Raw genomic sequence first — 21,546 nt, 5'->3', positions numbered from 1 at the left:
GTTCAACAAATCCCAGTAGAAGTATTTTATTGTTAAAAAAGAGGCTCAATATGAGGTCAACAGTCTTTCAAGGGGCCCAAACTTTGAAGCACTCCAGACTAAAGGCACGTTTAACATCCAGAGAGACCACGAATATTTTTTTTTTCTGTGAAAGGCTATATATTAAGCAGCACAGGCAACGTAATGTGTAATTTTTAGCATCAGGAGTTACCTAGGGAACAAACCACCTTTACCAGGAAAACAAAGTACTTCTGGTGCTCAAACCATAAGAGCAGTGGATTTATTTTTGCGTGTCTCAGGAACAAAGACAGTATATGAGTTCACGTTGCAGACTGAGGTGTGGTCTCGGGTCGGGTGTGATGCCCGGACCAAGTGGCGCAGGACAAAACGAGGGGCTTTGTGCGTAGCTTTAGGGTTGCGTCTGTTTGTGGAGGCAGTGTTGGGGGGCTGGGGGGGTGGAGGAGGGGTTAGCAGGACTTTGGTACCCCTCCTCTCCTCCCTCCATCCCCCAGGATTGAAAAAAAATCATAGAGCCAATTCCTCCTCGTGCCCCTGCCCTGTAGAGAGGTCCTGTCACGTCTCATAGAGTGTACCCTTTTGAGGAGGCAGCATCACTGGGGCAGGGCATAATATGGAACTGTCACTGTGGCCTTCTGGGAGGTGCACGCTCCTCTGGGTGGCCTTTCCCTCTCAGCTGCCTCAAGGGGGCCATGAAGGGTGGGCGGGGGGGGGGGGGGGGGGGGGGGGGGGCGCAAAGGGGATGGGGAGTTGTGGCAGTAGTGGTGGGCCGGTGGGGGTGGGCACCCCTGCTGCCTCTCCATGGTCACGTGAAGGTCGCATTTTACAGGGAAACGCCAGAGGGGGTGAGGCGGGGAGGGTGGCATAGCACTGGAGACAAACAGAGAAAGAAGGCTAAGCATGAGAGAGAGGTGTGGATATGAGTCGGCTGCACCTGAAAGAGCAGGAAAGAGAAATGGAAACGGAAAGGGTGACGAGCACCACTCGTGTTTTAAGGTATCAAAGCAGAAATATTGCACAGAGCCGGAGCTGGAATTAGGCCATCTGAAGGCTCGAGAGATTGCCTGGAGGGAGGATTCCTCCTCGTGCCACGCCGAGATAACACATAATCACTGACCCCAAACTTTCACACATGCATGGTATGAAAACAGAAAAAAAAATACCTGCACACAGTTTGAGTTCAGCCACAGCCAGAACCATATTTGCTGCCATTGTTTTTTTTTTTTTCTTTTTTGGCCAAAACCGGGTCTCCTCTGCTCACTCCCCTGGCACAGATAGCAGAGACCTACGCCTTCCTGCCCAGAGAGGCGGTGACTCGGTTCCTAATGAGCTGTGGAGAGTGTCAGAAGAGGATGCACATCAACCCCAGCACCGCAGAGTTCAAAGGTAATCGCACATATGTGACCTGTGGATGGCTCGCTCCTTCTGGAGACGTCATTAACTGATATGCTATTTTTGAGATCAACCTTTAATAGTGGATGATGCTCAGATCCGTTGACACACTGACGTGGAAAAGGGTTAATTACTATGTTGCAGCGCATGCTGAGATTTTATGAGCCAATCATCCAACCACCACAACAGCCGACATTATCGCTGTGAGATCCTCTGAAATAATTTCATCATAATATTCATTGAAATTTTTCTGTTGTATTATCACATACGAGGTGTTCACTGACAAAAACATCTGAATAACAGACATGCTGAGTTCCTGAGTCCTGCCAGACACTAAATATGAGGTGATGTGATCTTAGGTGTTTGTACTTTGAAGAGTTTTTTGAATCGAACCCTCATTATTAAAACATATGTGTATATCCATCAGTCACATGATGTAACAAAGACCCAAGAGGACCACATCATGGGACTGTAAAGACTCTTTAAAGTGATCACAGAGTCCCTCTAGTGGCCGGCGAGGAGACCGCAGGCAGACAGATTCTTTGACTTCAGGTGTTTTAGGGGGACAGCTGCTTAAATTTTAACTAACAATTATTTCAGTGATTGTACTAATCTGTTGATTATTTTCTCAATTAATTACTTCGTTAATAAAATGTCAGAATATAGTTAAAAATGCACTTTCTTCCAAAGGTGCAGTCAAAAACCAAATTCACAGTGATAGAAAACTGTGAAAAGCATCAAATCCTCTGATTTGTGGTGGAAGAAGCAATTATTTTGGCGTTTTTGCTTGAAAAAAATGACTAAAATGATTAATCAGTCACTCAAATAGCTGCCAATTAATTTTCTAATTAACTAATTGATCAGTCCATTAATGGTTTCAATTGTAATTTCAACCATTTGCAGAAATTCTGCCTTTATATGACAAAGAAATGACTCAGAAATGAGGATTAGTTCTAACATTATTAAACTGCTTGCTTCTCCAGTTATCAAACATTAAATCATCATATTTATAGCTATTAATTTCATACTATCTTTTGTCATTTGTGTGTGTGTGTGTGTGTTTTTGTTTTGTTTCTCAGAAAATGACAGACCAACCTCACTGGTCCCGGACCTCATTGATTACAACATGCCTCTGACTGCCACCTACCTGAAACAAATGAAACTGCAGTGCATGACAGCCACTGAGAGGGTAAGTGCATCTTTTTTACGACAGCACAGTGAATGTTTGTGCGTCTGTGGAGAGACGGCATCTCAATGGATTAATCAGAAAATCTGGCACCGTTGAGATCTCCTTATTCGCTATAATTGCATTTGAATCGACTGCACAAGTCCTCTGGTTATTTTCTTTTAAGTCTCATCAAGGCTGTAGGGAGAAACGCTTTGTGTGTGCAGAATAGGACATCCTTCCTCTCAAGTTTTAATTCATTATGAAACAATCAGAGTGGTCCCCCTGCTGGGAGGAGGTGCCCAGTGTGTAATGAGGATTAGTAAAGCTTCTGTAATGAGTGACGTCACGTGTGAGACCACTCCCATGTGTAGCTGTGACAGAAACACTTAAAAGCCCCTTTCACACATGCAGTCTATGCATCAGTCAGAAACCACTGTCACTAAAGTGCAGGGAGCGGCACTCTACGAGGATAATGTCGACCACACTCGCGCATAATTTGGATTATCCGGAACAATGACCCAGACTGTGATTCGCGGGTGAGTACAAATTAACAAATGCTCAGACTGTTGGCCGCATCTGTGTGCAGAACGAGCAGGCCAATAATTTAATAATTAACCATCAGAGAGGGTTGTTTCAGTGTTGTAGGAGACTTGTAGTAATTTGTTCCATATCTCTGCACTGTTTTAGAGAACAGCTTAAAGCAGCAGTTGGTTTCTGTTGACAAAAGCAGATCTTAAGTAAATTTCCTTGCGTTTACTTGGACTTTAGTACAACATATGAGAATGAGTATGTCATGTGTTGCAGCAGGTGCTACTCCACTGCTTGCATGTTGTTTTGCAGAAGTTTGCTGACAAGTGCAAACATCACTTGCCTTTCTGTTTGATAAATGGCAAAGGAACAAACATACACTCTGTTATGCACATTTTTAGGCAAGGTGGGTTTATTTGTACAGCGTATTTCATACACAAGAGCAATTCAAAGTGCTTTACATAATGCTTTAAAACAATTAGACAGAAAAACAACATTAAAATGCCAATTAAAAGAATGGAAACTTTTCTAAATGGAAATTTAAAAATTAGGAACAGAAACATAAATACAGGACAAGTTTACTGTGTAGTAATAAGTTGTAAGTTGCCCAAATGGAACAAATTAAATAAAAGTGCAGTAAATCTTTAAATGTGGGCCTAGTTATACAAACAGGACAACAATAGGGCTGCAAGTAGCACTTATTCTCATTATTGATTATTCATTTTGTCTGTAAAATATCAGATAACAATAACAAATGCCTATTAAATTGTCCTAAAGCCTAATGTGACGTCTTCAGTCCAAACAGTACAAAACCCAAACTTATTCAGTTTTAGTATCACATAAGACAAAAAAAGGCAGCCGGACTTAATTAATCGCTATCAGATTAATTGCAGTTTATTTTTCTGTTGATCAACTAATCGATTAATCAACTAAGCATCTCATCTTTACTCAAAAATAACTCCAATGCTGGAATATTTTGATTGAACTTTAAGTTTTGTCAACTTCTAAACATGTTTTGCTGTGATGGTGAAGATTTGTAATTTGGGTCGTTTTCTTAGATTAAAGGCTACCAAAGTGCTTCCACTTTGTGAACTCGAGATCCTTCTACTTTATCAATTATATATTTTCCTAAAGCACGGACATTAATGATGCTACATTTCCATCTACTCATAAATGGTGTAATTAGAGACTCTCTCCCTCCCTCTCTGCGCGTCTCTCTTTAATGCTACATGGCTCACTTGGTACCTAATAGAGCTGTCACTGAGCATTTTGGTCCTCCTCAAACCCCCTTTACAGAGGGACGGATGCATATTCCCAAGAGTTTAGGCCTATTTGTGTGCTCGTGTGTGGGGGGAATGAGATGACGAGATGTGATTCTGCTCTGTTTCCATCACACAGTAGTAGTTTTGCCCCCGTCTGTAAATGTCACACAACATCACTCACGCGGGCCAAAGAGAAGTCGTGTCCACGTTAGCATAAAGTGAACCGGCCTCTTTGAAGCTCAGCGTTGGTCTGAAATGAAATGTGGTTGTGCCTGTTAGCAGACGATGAAGCCAAAGCTCAGGATAGCCTTTGAATAGTTTGTGAGATTATTCCCCTGCTCTCTTTTGCTAATCCCTACCCCTGTGGTCATGTTTGTGTTACGCTACAACAAGCATGTTTGGGGTCTCTGCGTCACACAGTTAAAAATAGCTCTGCTTCAAGAAAACCTATTACTTAACAGGGAAGACTTTGGCGTGTTTCATCAAGAGTTAAATCAAAAAAAATATCCACTAGCAGTGAGCTTAACAAGACATAATTATCTCTTCGTCACCGGGAAAGTTGTGAGTTGCTGTCAAAGTGTGAATTTCTTGTGTCAGTTTTCTGTTCCCATCTCACAGTCCCTCTTTCTCTCCCCCCCCCTCCGCCGCCATCGTCTCCCTTCAGGATGACAGTTCGGTGAGCAGCGAGGACATGAACAGCGCCGAGCCCACATGGGTCGCAGCTGAGCAGCCCCCAGTGCCTGAGCCCAGTCCACCTAATGGAGAGCGGGTCAGCAACCCAACAGCCACCATTAAAGAAGAGGACGGTGAGTTTTATATCTCATCGCTACTAACTCGATACTGGATGTTATCTGCATGATTAGTTTTTGTTATGGGTGCTTTTAGTATTTACATCTGGAATTTATGGTATAGTCGTTATATATGAAGGGTACAGATTGGTGTTATGCAGGTTGCAACAGCTTGCCTTGGACTAATCCAAATAAATCCACTCTTAGAGCGGGTGGGACACCACCGCAGCCCCAATCCACTGTGCACCCCTCTCTCTCAGGGTACAGGGCTTAGAGAAGTAGGACAAAGGCCGATATTAACCTTCACGGATTAGACGCCACTATAGAGAAGACTAAAATTGGGACGAATCATTGAACATGACTCTGTTCCAGTCAACATAACAGGAGGTGTAACCATGACACATGTAGGAATCATCACAGTGAAATCTGTACTTTGCCATGAACTGGGTTAAAATGCTGTAATTTGCACACAGCAGGGAACGAAGGCTCCCCTCCCCCACCAGTCCCTCTTCATCCTCATCTCTTTCTTTGCTGTTAAAACTCCAGAGATCCCCCCCTTTTAACCTAACTTTTATTTATCTTGACAGTTGACCCCAATACCCACTTCCTCAACAGTTTCAGAGAGCACAACACGAGTCAGGAAGTCCCATCCCCCTGTAGTAACACACCCACTGTGTTGTAAACAAAGACAGAAATAGAGTCTATTGTAGTAAACAAACGCACATTACTGCCCCTGATGACAAACTGCTCATCTCTGTATCTGCATCTTCACCCCGTCCTCCTGTTCCTTCCCCTCTGCCAGATGATGACTCCTCAGAGAGCGGCAGTGCCAACGGACTGCCGGCCCTGACCTCCCCGGAAGTGCTGGCTGTGGGTGGGAACCCCCCAGATGGCGGGGCCCCATACGGGGAGGTGACAGAGAACGGGTTGAGCGCTCCCCTGGATTTCAGCACCACCTCGTCCTCGTCCTCCTCAGAGGATCAGCAGCCGGTCAACCTGAGCGACAGACTGCTGCCTGTCGGGAGCTCGCCGCCAAACTCTTACCCCGCAGACCCCAACAGGAAGTACCCCATCAAAACAGAGTATGCCAACAAGGTAAGCACAGAAACCAACTTTTTCTTTTTCAATGTGTGTGTGTGTGTGTATAATCCATAATAATGGTATTTTTATGTATCTTTGTGTGTTTGTAGTCGCCTCCTTACAGCTCAGGAAGCTATGACTCTGTGAAAACTGAACTGAGCATGAGCGCAGAGGACTTGACCTCTGGTCGGGCACAGATAATCGACGACGACGACGACGATCATGATGACCACGATGACAGTGACAAGATCAATGATGCTGAGGGTATGGACCCTGAGAGACTTAAAGCCTTCAATGTAAGTAACCCGCCTAACTGTTAAAGTAACACATACTGTTGTTATTTTTGGCTCTCCAGTACTGGTGCTAAATTATATGTATTATTATAAATAGATATTATACTTACTAATATTAAAGATGGGAAGAATTCTCATATATAAAGTCAATAAAGGGAAAATATTCTCTATTTATTCTGTGAAAAGCACTATCTTTGCATTCCTGAGTCTAATGAAATTGAATAGAACAGTTGAGATGCAAAAATGCAAACATGAGCGAATAAGCAAACACTAGATATATTGTCCTGCATATGAAGCAATGATTCCATTTTCATCGCTGCTGTTTTCATAACCTCCCCCTCCCTCTTTATCCTCTCTTCTTCCACTCTACCTCTAATGCTCCCCCATCCCCTGCCTTCGCTTTCCTCTCTTTTGTTTTCAACCCTCACACCCCTCTCTCTCTCTCTTTCTCTCTCTGCACCCCCACTCCATTTTTCTGCTCTACATCCCCTCTCTCTCTCTCTCTCCCCTCCCCCTCCTCTCTCTCTCTTTCTGTGTCTCTCTCAGATGTTTGTGCGTCTGTTCGTGGATGAGAATCTGGACCGCATGGTGCCCATCTCCAAACAGCCCAAGGAGAAGATCCAGGCCATCATCGAGTCCTGTAGCCGCCAGTTCCCAGAGTTCCAGGAGCGCTCACGCAAGCGCATCCGCACCTACCTCAAATCCTGTCGCCGCATGAAAAAAGGCGGTTTTGAGGTATAAAGTGCCCCCAGTTGTGATGTTGTCTGGATAAATTCAACATACACTCATAAATAAAATAAAAAAAGTTCTGCATTCATAACATGCAAAAATCTCGCTGACTCTTGCTGCCAGATACGACCAACACCTCCTCACCTCACCTCTGCCATGGCTGAGAACATCCTCGCTGCTGCCTGTGAGAGCGAAACCCGAAATGCTGCCAAGAGGATGCGGCTCGATGTCTACCAAGCAACGGTAAATGTCTTGGCAGGAGGTGTTTGTGAGTCTGCCCAGCAGGGATTTGGGAATGTGCTAGGATGGCTATGCATCATTAAAGCCAAAGTGCACAGTGTAAACTCCGGTCCTCTGCCCAAAATGAAAACATTTTGATTTCTCGTAGGATGAGCCTGCCTCCGACAAGTCCAACTCGAGGGACCCTGCCTCTGCGGCTCCAACGAGCTTCTCGATTTCCAGCGCAGCTTTCGCCCAAGACCAGCTCTACACCAATGGAGGCCTCAACTACAACTTGCGGGGATACGGGACAGTCGGCAGCAACCAGCAGAACACTGCTGCTGCACAAACCAACGGTGAGCAGCGTTTATCAGTCCAGCTCAAACGAATGATGTATCCAAAAACACATATTTTCTCATTTAACTCTCCTCCTTAATATGAATCTCAACCCTGATATAATGAAGGTAAACTAAATTTTGTTTGTGTTACTCACAGCAGTGAATAATTACATGACATCTAAAGAATTTCAACAGCTGTCTATGAAGAGATAATGTCCCTGATACAATGGATAATTCATTATTTTTAGAAAGAGATGTTTCTGAATCATTTTTATGCCTCAGCGCTGCAACAGTTGAGGCCGGAGGCGTTATGTTTTTGGGTCGTCCGCCTGTCTGTCCCATTCTCTCGTGAATGCGATATCTGAGGAACGCCTTGAGGGAATTTCTTCAAATTTGGCACAAACGTCCACTTGGACTCAAGGATGAACTGATTAGATTTTGGTGGTCAAAGATCAAAGGTCAAGGTCACTGTGACCTCACAAAACACATTTTTAGCCATAACTCAAGAATTCACGCGTTAATTATGACTCAAAATGATGAACTGATGGCATTTTATATCCAAAATGTCAAAGGTCAAATCCACTGTGACATCATAATGTTCTGCAAAAACATTTTTCTGCTGGATTGCAGATGTGTGTGAATCATCCACGTTTTATAATTTGTAGCTTCTTTGCAGCAACATTCATATCTGACGCATTGTCAAGCATGTGAACACATACAAGGAAAATACACTTAATATGTTTTATTAATATTAATCTATTATCTTCACTACAATATTATATGAGTCTGGACAGACATTTATAAAAACTGCAAATGACTGGTTGGCAGAGGCATACAACTGCGAGGCGATATTTCTAGTTAGCCATGCTAGCAGCGTGGCGATATCAACATGTTATTCTGTCCACCAACAGACTGAAATATCTCAACAACTGTTTGATGGATTGCAATAAAATTTTGTATAGATATTCATGGTGCCCAGAGGTTGAACCCTAATGACATCGGCGATCCCCGACCTTTCTTACAGCGCCACCAACTGGCCAAAGTTTACACTTATCCAGTAAAATATATCAACATCTACTTTATGGATTGGTATTTTATTTTGTACAGACATTCATGGTTCTCTAACTTTAGTGATGACTTTAGCACCATCATTGGGTTAAACTTTTACTGCCCAATAACTTGGAAATGACCAAATACCTCCAACACTAATGAAATTCCCATCAACTCTTAGCTATTCTTTGTGTTTGGTTACCTGCTAATCATTAGCATATTCCGCATTATCACTGTGAGCATGTTAGCATGCTAAAGTCAGCTTAGCTAGCATGACTGTCAACTCTTAGTCCTGTTTTAATGTTATTGCTTAAAGCTGTGAGCACCACAAACAAAATTTAATTCATTCAGTCAGTTGTTTTTGGGGTGAAAACAGAAATTTCAGAGACAAATGTCTCAAAACCTGCAAAAATAAAACTGAAACTATCTGCATGGCCAGATACAAAAAGGGATTAGTCAAAACATATTGTTTATTTCTTTGTTATTTGGATGAACATTTTAAAAAAAAATTTAAAAAAGAAATCTGTACTGTATTGTGTAATAAATGTCATAATGGAAAAATGAGTGTACAGGAATCTCCTTTTCTTCAAGATATTGAGCTCCTCCTTAGCGTACTTTCATCTGGATGCACATAAGACACACCGTTACACGTGTACACTTGATTGTCTTTTTATTTATCTGATTTTTTTCAGTTTTTATTGTACAGTATCTGTTGTTATTGTGTACACCGAAGCACTGAAGGAGCACAGTTTCATTTTCCTGTATACTGAATATTGTGATATTTAATTCTTAATCCTTAATCTGCTCGTAGATGTTGCGTATTTTGTCTTAAAGGGTATGGATGCTTCCTGACTCTATTTCTACTATATCTCCTGTATTGTATGTTTTCCTTAAATTATGGTGGTTTCGTCCGCAGGTCCCACAGATCTGAGTATGAAGTCCGTCGGCCCGAACTCCTCCTCCTCCAGCTCAAACAGCCACGGTCAGGGAGGTGGCGGCGGCGGTGCTTCGGCTCAGCTCAGCCCTCCGGAGGTCACAGCGGTGAGGCAGCTCATCGCAGGCTACCGGGAGTCCGCGGCCTTCCTGCTCCGCTCAGCAGACGAGCTGGAAAACCTGATCCTGCAGCAGAACTGAGTCCGAGCCAAACCGTGCCAAGACCTTCTCCTAGCCTGTCCGCCTCTATCGCTCTCAGTCACACATATTTGGGGCAGAGTTTGAAATCCAAACAAAGACACAAATGTACACGAGTGATTCTGCAGCGCACAGTGGGTCCTGTAGGTTGGTACCTTTACTTATTCCCACACGATTAGGTATTTGGAAGGGCCAGAACATATCACAGGCTGAAAAATGTTTATTTATGCATTTGGTTCACTTTGACCTTAGTGCCCTGTTATCTGTAGCCATTCATCCCATTCAGTTCATTTTTACCACTTCAACCTCCATTCGTCTCAGGAAGCGATGATCTATGTGAAAAAAATTACATACATAGGGGAGTTACAAGAGGTGTTAAACATCAGCTCACCTGTGCAGATGTTTGGACAAATTAATAGTTGCATAGCAGTGATTTAGTCTCATAACCTACTTTCTATTTTTACACAACTGTAAAATACGCTGTACAGTGGCATGATTTGATTTGGTCGTCTGCTCCAAAAAAAAGATACTGTATTTCTAAACGTTTTACTCTCTCCAAATTCACACCTTTTTTTTTTTTCCTGAAAAATTTGGAGCGTTGCTTTCTGGAAGTTCATAGATAAATCGCTGCTAAAAAGATGTGGCAGCTTGCCACTGACCTGTTGACCTCAACAGCTACTGTAGGATGTGCTGACTCACAAATAAGCAAAAAAAATAATTAAAAAAAAAAAAAGAGCAGAGAAATAAAAGAAAAGAAAGTAAAGAGCGTTTTGACAGTTTTCGCCTGTAAATTTTGATCCGTCAAGTCGTGTGGTCAAAACGATACCTCGGTCCTGCTCTGTTGGAGTGGTTTCCAGATTCTTAAGCATGTGGTTTATTAAGAGACAAAGACTCATTATCCAACCTGACTTTACCTTCAGTTATTTTATTATGAATATATTTATCACGGGCAGTTTCTCATTACATAAAAGGACAGAGGCTTTTAAGAAGCCTGGGTATGCAAATTGAGGTCACAGACACCTGTCAGGGAAAAAAAAAAGGAGATTAATATATTGTTTAGACTCTTGGTTTATAACCAGTGCTACTGGAAAGCGGAGAAAGGTGCAATATTGAGGATAATCAGTAAAGGTGTGCTTACTGAAATGACTTTGGTCAGACTTGCTGAGGCGTTTTAAGGCAAAGAGGGGAATACTTTACCACAATCCCCTCTTGTTGTGACTGTCAAGTTGTAAAAAGAGACGATATCCCATGCAACATTGTAGCCAATTTCAATGTTGTCGTTTGTTGTGAATACTGATCTTTATCGCTAACCTCATAACTGAGGCACTTTCATGTACTGGGATCAGTCATCCATCGTGATAAAAATGGGACCTGACAGAAAAATGAGACTTAATGTTGCACGTATTTTTCTTTTTTTTTTTTTTTTAACTTTAAAGTGGTTTGGGGTCATTTTGTGAAGGAAATGTTCTGTGAGTATTCTCGGCTTTTTGTAAGTTAAAAGGAGCACATTGAGCTCAAATGCATCCATTACTGACTGTCAGATGAATGCAGCGGTATTTGAGGCAACCCGAGACATCCATATGGCTTTACCGGATGAAGTGAGAGTGTGTGGGCTGCTCGCTCGCTCGCTCGCCTCGGACAAAAGAAAAAAAAAAAAACTCCTCCGTCCATATTTTCCCCTCTGACCTCAGCTGTTTCAAAACCTCTCTCTCTCTCTCTGTCTCTCATCTCCACATTCCTCATCGATGTCACGTCTGAAAACACACTGTTTGAAAAGAAGCAAGAGACAATCTTTGAAAAAGATGTAATTGCATCACAGTTTACTCTCCCAGCTTTCTGCTATGGTGTGTCTGTGTATATGTGTGTGTGTATGTGTGTGTGTGTGTGTGTGTGGTCTGAGGGCACACAGAGTACTCAATCCAGATCTAGAGCACAGCCTCACAACAGATGGTGAGTCACTCAGCACAAACGCAGTGGTCTAGGTGTGTGTGTGTGTGTGTTAGTTTTATGTGGTGTGTGTGTGTGTGTGTTTTTTTTTTTTTAATCCTTTTGTTCATTCGATGTAAGTGTTTGTTAAGATTTTCTGATGTGTATAAGTGGAGTGACCCTGTTTGTACAACATCAATCTGTGAAGATTTAATTCAAGTAGGCTAAAACATTCCAAACAAGGACAATGACTCTTCACGCAGCCGACCCGGCTCGCACCTTATTGATTTGTCTCAAAGTCTAGAGAGATATATTTCTGTATTTATCACAAATCTATCAAATTCTATCAGTTATCTATCATGAATCACTCTATTTCAGTGTGTCATTCATAAATTTGCAGTTCATTTCACTACCAGGCCAGTCTAGACGTGCTTAAAGGAACCATTTTTACATTTTTATTACCGCGCCATGATTAGGCTGCATTACATTTACATTTCAAGTGTGAAATCCTATTATCTATTGCAAGTTTGGAAGCACTTTATAGCTCAGGATTAAGGTAAGATAACACAGTGATATGTGAGTGTGTCTTTACCTCATTTGGAATATCAGCTTCAGTTAAAACATGTTACGGACGGATCGTTAACAAAGGACAGTTTGACACGACTTTTAACAAAGACTTTAAAAAAAAAAAAAGCAAGCGGCTCCTTTTTGGAACTCATCAGTTTGCATGGTCCACCCGGGTTCAAGTAGACGTAATCATAGATGTACGTGGGACCTCGAGTCCTCACACATGTCTTCCTCGTCTCCTCTTCCTCCTCCTCCTACTCCTCCTCCTCCTCCTCCTCCAACCTGCTCGTTTTACTGTTTGTAGCCATAGCAGTCACACAAAACCCCTCCGCACGTCACGTCTTACTCAGTGATGTTGATCTTTGTCCCATTTTTCAACCCCCCCCCCCCCCCCCCCCCCCTCAAAACATTTGCTTGCAGATTTGTAAAACGTCTTTAAGTCTACGCTGAGCAACATTTTCGGTGTGCTGGAGTTTACTGTGATCAACGACAACCACTTGTTGTCATGTTGTTGTTGTTTTGGGGTTTTTTTGTTTGTTTTTTTTTCTAATAATGCCCAATGGATTTTCTCTTTGTATTGACTGGAAAATGTAATCTATTGGTGTTGATTAAAAATGCCCTGGTAGCTTGTGGATTGCTAAAGTGGTCAGATAAATGTACTGTATAGCTGTACAAAGAGTGATAAAAGATGTTTTAAACCTTTCTTTTTTTTTTCTGTGGGTACAGCACTGTTTAAAAAAAAAAATCAAAGTGGTTTTAGCCCTTGCCTGTTTTAACTTATCATTTGGTGGTGGTCTTCTATTGTTATTTATATTATTTCAATTGTTGCCTCTCCTGCGCTGATAAGAGACTGTAGCTCTGTGCAGGAGGTTGTACTGTATACCTGTGTGAAGCTTTGTATTTTTCCCCTCTGGTTTTGGACTCAGTGAAAGTGTGATGTTTACATGTACAGTTTTTCAGAATACATTTTTTTTTTTGCATTTTCTTTCAAAATATTATTTTTTTTCTCTCACCTATATACCCCTAATCTGTGTACATTTACCCAGATATTTTCATTTTGTTGTTTCATTGCATCAAGCGCAGACGTGACCTCTTTGACTACTTGGTCACATGGTCACAGTGTGCCGTGACAACTGGTTGGTTGTGGTCGACTGGGTGTTGTGGTGGCTTCCGGCATTTGACAAGTTAGTAAAAGGGAGCTTCACAACTTCTCAAAGTGGACCAGCAAATATTTATTAAGGATCAAGACGACTAATCAACTGTTTTAAAATACTATTGTGGCCTAGCGACAAGCGGCGGGGTTATTATACTACAGTTATTGTACTACAGTAAGTGCTCAGATTATTTTAATATCCCGGCCGTGTTGTCAAGGAAAACTCCTTGTCCTTAACCCGACTGGTGCCCTGAAAGGTACACTTTGACCTGTTGTCTCCTCGGTAACATAAAAGCCATTCCCCTCTCCTGGCCTTTTAAGGGGAACCCATAAACCTCAGGAAATACTGAATCTCCAAGTTTAGTTTTTATCCACTGATTTCTTCTGAAATGAGATTTAAATCTCTAACGAAAACCATTAGCATTTATATGAGATGTCTATTGTTTTGTACATTTATCATTGTGATTTAAAAGTGGAGCTTTTTCCAGTACCTGTGACTTAATATTTTGATTTTTTTGGAGTGTTTATAGGTATGGATATTTATTATTATATGTGAAACTACAAAAAGACAAAAGAAAAGGTTGACCCTGTTTCATTTGTATGTTTCATGCAAAACTGTCCAGGTGAGATTCTCTCTGCCTCTTACATATCACTAATGAGGGACCTGTGTTTGTTTGGAAATAGCGCTTTTTCAGTGTTGCATCAACGCTATGGAAAAAAAAAAGAAAAAAAAACAACAGTGGTTTACCAACAGCAGAGTTGCAAGGCTCTCCTCTTCTCCTGAGATGTCAGTAAATTCAATAAAATAGTGCGATGAGCTATCAAACTGAGACCTCGGCTTCCTGGTTTCTTTGTTGTTCTTCTTTCTGTAGCTTAAACATCTCTGATCAAAACACATATTTAAAGGATCTTAAAACAACAGTCAGGTCTCCATATGAACAGTGAAAGAGGTTTTCCTCGCTGTAATCATTCCTCCTGTTCATATTGGCTGTTAAAAGATCCCCTTCAAATGTGCTTACAATGTAAGTGATGGTGGACTGAAGCTTATATGAGGCTTCATCAGTCTGAGTTAGTCATATCAAGTGGATATCTGACACATTTACAGTCTTTTTAGCATCAAATTCCCTCTTTGTGTTTCCTCAGACAGTGTTTCTCTGTTGAGCTGCGGTGGAAGTATAGTAACAAAAAGAGGGACTTTGGTACTAAAAAGACTGTAATGTTGAAAGATATCTACTTGATTTGACTCATTTGGACGTCTGAAACTTCATATTATCTTCAAATAAATTAAATACACTTTTGCACAGGAGGCTTTTGGATTTTGGTTCCCGTCACTTACATTGTAAATACATTATGAAGGGATCTTCTAATGGTCAGTGTGAACAGGAGGAATGATTATGGCAAGGAAAAACCTATTTCACTGTTCATTTGGGCACCTGACTGTTGTTTTAAGACAGACTTGAAATATTATGAACCCGTCCTATAATGTATCATCATGAGGGTCATAAGGTCCTCCCTCACAAGAGGGCAGCAGAGTCATAGAAAGCACTGAGAGAGAGACGGCAGGCAACAAGCTGCAGACGTGACAGACTGTGGAAATACAATCTGCTGGACACACACACACACACACACACACACACACACACACACACACACACACACACACACACACACACAGCAAGAGCTATTTAAGTAATTAAATGAATATTTATTTAATGAGGCTAAAGTTGTGTCCCAAAAATACCACATACTAATTGTGTACACAGCATATACTATCCTAATACTGTAGCATACAGCTTTTCCATATACAAGAACTAAAACTACATTGTGGGAGAATGGTGAACATCAACAACACACTCAAAAATCAACTTTTATAGTATGCTGCCAACTGTTTAGAGTATACTTAACTTAGTCACTTTTCTAGTATACAATACATACTCAAACCTGCTTAGAATTAATGTGTAGTTTGGACTAATGTGTGGTCCGACAGAGTCGACAGCCATGATGAGGCTCTGTGAGGCTGAACCTCAACATGCTAACATGCTCACCATGACAGTTACAGCTGCAACTATTAGACAGTTCCTTGATTAGTCAATTGACAGGAAATTAATCTACTTTAGAAATTACTCCAAAGCAACTATTTTGATGATTTTGACAATAATCATTGTAGTCACTATTTAAGAAAAAATGCAAAGATTTGCTGGTTTCATCTCCTCAAATGTGAAGATTTAATGCTTTCGTTTGTCATATATGATAGCAAACTGAATATATTTGGGTTTTGGACTGTTGGTTGGACAAAATAAAGAATCTGAAGGCATCTTTGACTGGCAAATTCTGGTGGTCATTTTTTAATATTTATGACATTTATAGACCTAGAGATTCATTGATAAAGTAACCGACAGATTAATCGATAATGAAAATAACTGTTAGTTGCAGCCCTGATCACAATGCTGGGAACAATGGGGGACATGGATGTCTGATCCAAATTTCAAAATCCATCCAATAGTTGTTGAGGCATTTCACTCAAAACCACAAAATGTCAACCTTATGGTGATGTTAGAGGTAAAGTCAGGAGATCAAATCATTAGTAAACACCAGTCTGTACAAAATGTGCTGCCAATTCACCCTGCAGATGTTGAGGTATTTTAACTAGATAAGTGCAAACTTTGCCCTGCTGGTAGTGCTAAATGAAAAGTCGGCGGATCATCAAAGTGGTCAAGATTCACCCAGTTTTAATCCATCAAATAGTTATTGAGATAGTTCAGTCTGGACCCAGCTGGTGTGTTATCACACTGACATTGCCATCCCAGTTACATAATGACAGTTACATTACAAATAGTTTTATTGTAAGAATAAAACCTGATAATTAGAAATCTCATACAAAAAGTGAAAAACTATAAAAACAATAGAAATGTCCATTCCTGGAATAACAACACAGATAAAATGTCACCATGTTCTGCGAAGGATTATATAATCCTACATTATTTACTTTTGAAGTTTGTATTCACTCTTTATTTTAGCATTTCAGGCTGTTGTTATTGTTTTTTTATGGATTGCACAAACCCTGATATTCATACTTCTGATGCAAGACCTCTAATATTTTTAGCGTAGTCTTCTAGTCTCTTCTAGTTTCATCTAGTGTGACTTATCTTACATGGTTTATGATTTCAGACTGGCAGTTTGCTCCTGTTGATCTGGCAAAGATTCACATCTGGTTTCACAAACAAGAGTTTCATGTGAAAATGAACGCCGTGTTCCATCAGAGCAAAGTCAATATTTTCACACAGTGAAAACAGCAGCAGTGACCTCATTATTTACTTATTTTTCTGCAGATTTTCCCAGCAATGCAGTTTCTGACACCGATCCAATTACTGTCTGAAAAAAACTTTAAAAATGTAGATTACAATAAAAAGTATCAAAAGTGCTCAATACAGAAAAAATCCCTGTGAGTGTTAAATTATCATGTTAGATTATTAGATTGTTATTACTGATGCACTAATGTGTGTGCAGCATTTTAATGGTGGTCAAGATTAATTTGAGCAATTTTATATACTGCTGGGTCACTTAATCTATGACAATGAATCGCATTTTATAAAATTATCATAATAAGAAGTATTAAAAGAAGTATTTAAATCCTTTACTTTAGTAATACCACAATGTAAAAACACTCAACTACATAGGTGAAGGTAAAAGTGGTATCAGTGAAATGTACTTAAAGTATTCACTAGGCAGAAAAATGGCCCCTGTGAGTGTATCATATATAATATTACTGGATTATTATTATAAATGCATTAATGTGTAAGCAGTGTTTAAATGTTGTAGTTGGTTGAGATGAAGCTAATTTTAACTTTAGTTAAATTTAATACCCCTTCTCTTTGTTTCTGTTATAAACTCGACAACCTGAAGCCATATTGAAATGTCTACAGAAAAATAAAGAATATGCTTGTTAAAATAGAAAAGAATTAAGTGTAATTACACATGAAAGAGGTTTCAAAATGATTATTATATTCTGTATATTTGTTTGCAGAATATTCTTTCTAGAAATTGGGACTTGCTCAAATAGTTGGATCCCTCATGGCTTCTCTTCCAGTTTTATATTCTGATGTGTATTTAATAGATAATAAAGCATCATATTTGATAAGATTATCATACATTTTGTCTGTTAATTCTTAATTTGTAAAGTAACGAGTAACTATTGCTGTCAGACAAATGTAGTGGAGTAAAGTGATGTATAATATTTGCCTCTGAAATGTATTAGAGCAGAAGTATAAATTTACCTAAAATGGAAATACTCAAGTGAAGTAAAAGTATCTCAAATTTATATTTATATTGTATGGTACTTCAGTGAATTAACTTAGTTACATTCCACCACTGCAGATCACCTTATTTAAGTTTTTTTTGGAGACTGGAAAAGAAGCCATCAGGGATCCAACTATTTGACCAAGTCCCAATTTCTAGAAAGAATATCCTGCACACAAATATACAGAATATAATAATCATTTTGAAACCTCTTTCATGTGTAATTACACTTAATTCTTTTCTGTTTAACAAGCATATTCTTTATTTTTCTATAGATGTTTCAACATGGCTTCAGGTTGTCGAGTTTATAACAGAAACAAAGAGAAGGGGTATTAAATTTAACTAAAGTCATTGTAGCACTTAAACAAACCTTCACCTGCACTATACGTGATAAATGTCCTAATACAGGTTCAGACTTATGTCAGCTTTCAGGTCAGATTCAAATTTGTGTCCAAACGTGGCCTGTTGATTATCTAATAATGTGGAGACAATCGATCACAGTGGGACTTCGACAGCGTGCAACTTGCTGTGTTGACACTGAAAGACCCCCAGTGACACGTGGACTCATGCACGCTCAGTGGTTCACGTTCTCTGCTCATGCTGCTGATCAAATATAGACCTAAAACAGGATGTAACCCGACCCCCTGCAAACAGTATGAACCAATACATCCATGGCATGAAGCCTTCACATGAAAAGAAAAGACAAACATATAACATTATACAATGAATCAATGTGTCTCCTACTACTGAGAATTGTATCTTTCCTCTTATCTTGTCTATGCAAAATCAACTTTGTTTCGAGGGATTGGACTCTTCCCGTGTAGTCCTGACTCACGGGCCAGATGCCTTTGCCCCAGATTCGTCATTTGTCTCTGAGCCAATTCATGTGTATGAGGGCACTGTTTGGCCGTGCCAACATTTTCATTCCAACACACCAAAACATCAACTGACAAACAAAACATACAAAACCAGACTGAATAATAAATAAACAAAAATACACCAAAATATTTACTAAAACAATTAAATACTTTATAGATGAATAATATAACATTGCTAAATATCTCATATGTCACTAAAGCACAACTATAAACAAACTTAACATAACAATTATTACTACTGTTCATAACTTAAGTGGCATTGAGATGAAACCTGAGTGTATATTACAGTATTCTCTAATAATTGATGGTCCAACATTATATCGAGAAGCTTAATGTGCTCATCTTGCTCCATAGGCACATCCTTTACATGTAACTTAACATGTAAGTAAAGTTTATAAATTAAGTGTAAGCTTGTTATTTGTTACCATTCCACGACTGATTGCAACTCTCTGTTCAATTCACTTACTAGTTTTTTATTAGTAGATTTTGTCATTTATATTGTAGAAACATCAGTATATATACACAACCTTCTGCGCTGTCTAAGATTAATGATACGCCATTTGTAAAATGGCAAATAATAATGGTCCTAGACAGCTTCACTGAGGTATCCCGCAACTAGTAGATTTTAGATTTGACAGTTTTGTATTGGTCAAGTTGTAACATTAACTATTCTTTTAAAACAATTGATTATCATTTGAATAAAATAATCCAGTCAATACTGTAAAACACATTAAGCTGGTTCAACATAGTTTAGAAAACATCAGAAAATGTTAGAAAAACTTTCCTGCTGCCTCATGAATTTTAGTGTGTAGAATTTGGTGGCATCTAGCAGAACAGACTTGGCAGAAATGGATTTAATATTTATAAGTATGTTTTAATTAGTGTATAATCACCTAAAAATAAGAATCGTGATTTTAAGTTGAATTAACCTCAAATTAATAAAACATATATAATTACATTAAGTTGATGACAAAAGATAAGTTAAATCCTCTAAATTCCTGTATGATGATTTAGAAGTCCTAAAGCATTTACCATATTTTTCTTATCAATCTCCAAACACCAATCGTTAGTCATCTTATAGAGCAATTACTGTTGAAAATCTTTCTCTACAGTTGGCCAGATTAGTCTTTAAAGACTTTGTTCTTGCACTCAGTATCCTACTTTTTTACTTTCCATTACAAATAACACTGTAGTGTAATCAACTCTTATAAAACCTTTGACTTTCTTTGAGGGTTCTGCAGCATCACATGACCTATCTTCATTCACGTTTTTGTTTGTTTGTTTCCTCTGTCCAGTGATTTATGGTCATTGCAGCTGTGTTGTTTTGATATGAATATTCTGGGGATTTGTCCTTAACCGTGTGCTGTAAACTCTGCACTCAGAAACCCAGCATGCCCTCTGGAGTAATAAAAAAAGATCTGAATGATGGGAGACTCTCGTGTCAGTGAAGTGACACGGGAGTATTTGTACTAGGCTGGGATCACGGGATATTTTTAGACCCAAGTGTCATTGTGATACGTTGCCAGGAATAGTGCAGCTTTGGAGGGCAGGTAGGAAAGACCGCGTTGTTTTTAAATAGGTTGAGTTGCTTGGAAGAATGAAAACACAAAGCACGTCTTTGGTCCTTTAAATGCCAAACTGCTTGACCTAGTATGTGTCTCAAAATTTTCCACTTACAGTGCTGAAGCTGTTTGACTTTCATGTTTGAACAGAAAGGTTATCTTATAGCAGAACTGGACTGTAACTAGACTTTGTTTAGTCTATTCTTAGCTGTCAGTGTGCACATTGCAAAATGTTCCCTACATATTATTTCAAGGAAAAGTCAATTAAGAGACCGAGTGCACTCATTGATCCTTCCAACAGTTACCAGTGGTGCATGTCATCGCAATTATCAGGATATTTTTAAGGTCCAAAATGATAATGAATTCTGCATGTATGAAAATTTCACAAGACACTGGTTCTACGAGAGGTTTAGGATTCAAGGATTCAAGGTTTATGGCTGTCTTTTGAAGTGCTCAGTCCAAAAACTATGAACACATGTTGCATTTGAAGAAAAACGCAAATTGCAGGAATAGCATTAAAAGCTCTCTCCTTGTAGCTTTTGTAATACGAACAGACTTAATCTTTTACAACAAGGTGCTGTGACATTTAAAAGTGCTTTTAAAAGCAATTCCAGCACATACAAGGGAATTAATACCATCAAGTAGACTGCTTTATTTTTATACTGTGCAGTTATTATGTCAGGATGTGTGATAAACTATGCAGCAGGTCTTTGATAGCAATGATCTGCTTTCAGAAATATTTTTTGCAGACATATCAGGGGTCAGCTATCTTTGCCTGCTGTTTCCAATTAATCATTTGTAAAACTGCTAACGCAAACATATAAACATAACATATTGAAAGCGTTTCAATATTATCGTATAATAGTCGTAACCTAAGCTGTTGACCTACATCCAGGCTAAGGTGAGACCTTATGCAAGTTGTATCATAGCAAGCTGCTAATCATATTCAAGCTAAACAGCTTAGATCAGTTCGGTAAGTAGGCTGCATGTATTTCCTTGCAGAGTTATAAACCAGCTGCTCTGCTTTGTGGATCACATGAAAAGAGGTAAAAAAAATGTAGTTTGGGAGATTTGAGGTTTGCTAAAAACACAAAACAGATTCTGTCACATTTTTTTCCTGAATAATGAATGAAAATATGATGCACAAACTGTTTCTTTTTGCAGCTGT

General features: G+C 39.6%; 1 protein-coding gene across 4 annotated transcripts in view; it reads left to right on the top strand.

Annotated features, from left to right (window-relative positions):
- The window catches only part of LOC121895195 (nucleolar protein 4-like), a 54,709-nt gene extending 41,820 nt beyond the window's left edge, over positions 1 to 12,889 (top strand). For all 4 annotated transcript variants that reach the window (XM_042408136.1, XM_042408134.1, XM_042408133.1 and 1 more), the window contains exons 3-11: positions 1,293 to 1,404; positions 2,490 to 2,599; positions 5,033 to 5,174; positions 5,959 to 6,251; positions 6,347 to 6,532; positions 7,076 to 7,264; positions 7,382 to 7,501; positions 7,647 to 7,833; positions 9,782 to 12,889. In XM_042408136.1, the coding sequence (XP_042264070.1) occupies positions 1,293 to 1,404; positions 2,490 to 2,599; positions 5,033 to 5,174; positions 5,959 to 6,251; positions 6,347 to 6,532; positions 7,076 to 7,264; positions 7,382 to 7,501; positions 7,647 to 7,833; positions 9,782 to 9,999 (1,557 nt within the window). In that variant the 3' untranslated portion in view covers positions 10,000 to 12,889. The remainder of the gene's footprint in view (positions 1 to 1,292; positions 1,405 to 2,489; positions 2,600 to 5,032; positions 5,175 to 5,958; positions 6,252 to 6,346; positions 6,533 to 7,075; positions 7,265 to 7,381; positions 7,502 to 7,646; positions 7,834 to 9,781) is intronic.
- The last annotated feature ends 8,657 nt before the right edge of the window (positions 12,890 to 21,546 follow it).

Source organism: Thunnus maccoyii, chromosome 4, assembly GCF_910596095.1.
Source record: "Thunnus maccoyii chromosome 4, fThuMac1.1, whole genome shotgun sequence".
In the NCBI taxonomy this organism is placed as follows: Eukaryota; Metazoa; Chordata; class Actinopteri; order Scombriformes; family Scombridae; genus Thunnus; species Thunnus maccoyii.
This window is presented reverse-complemented; position numbering and strand designations above follow the sequence as displayed.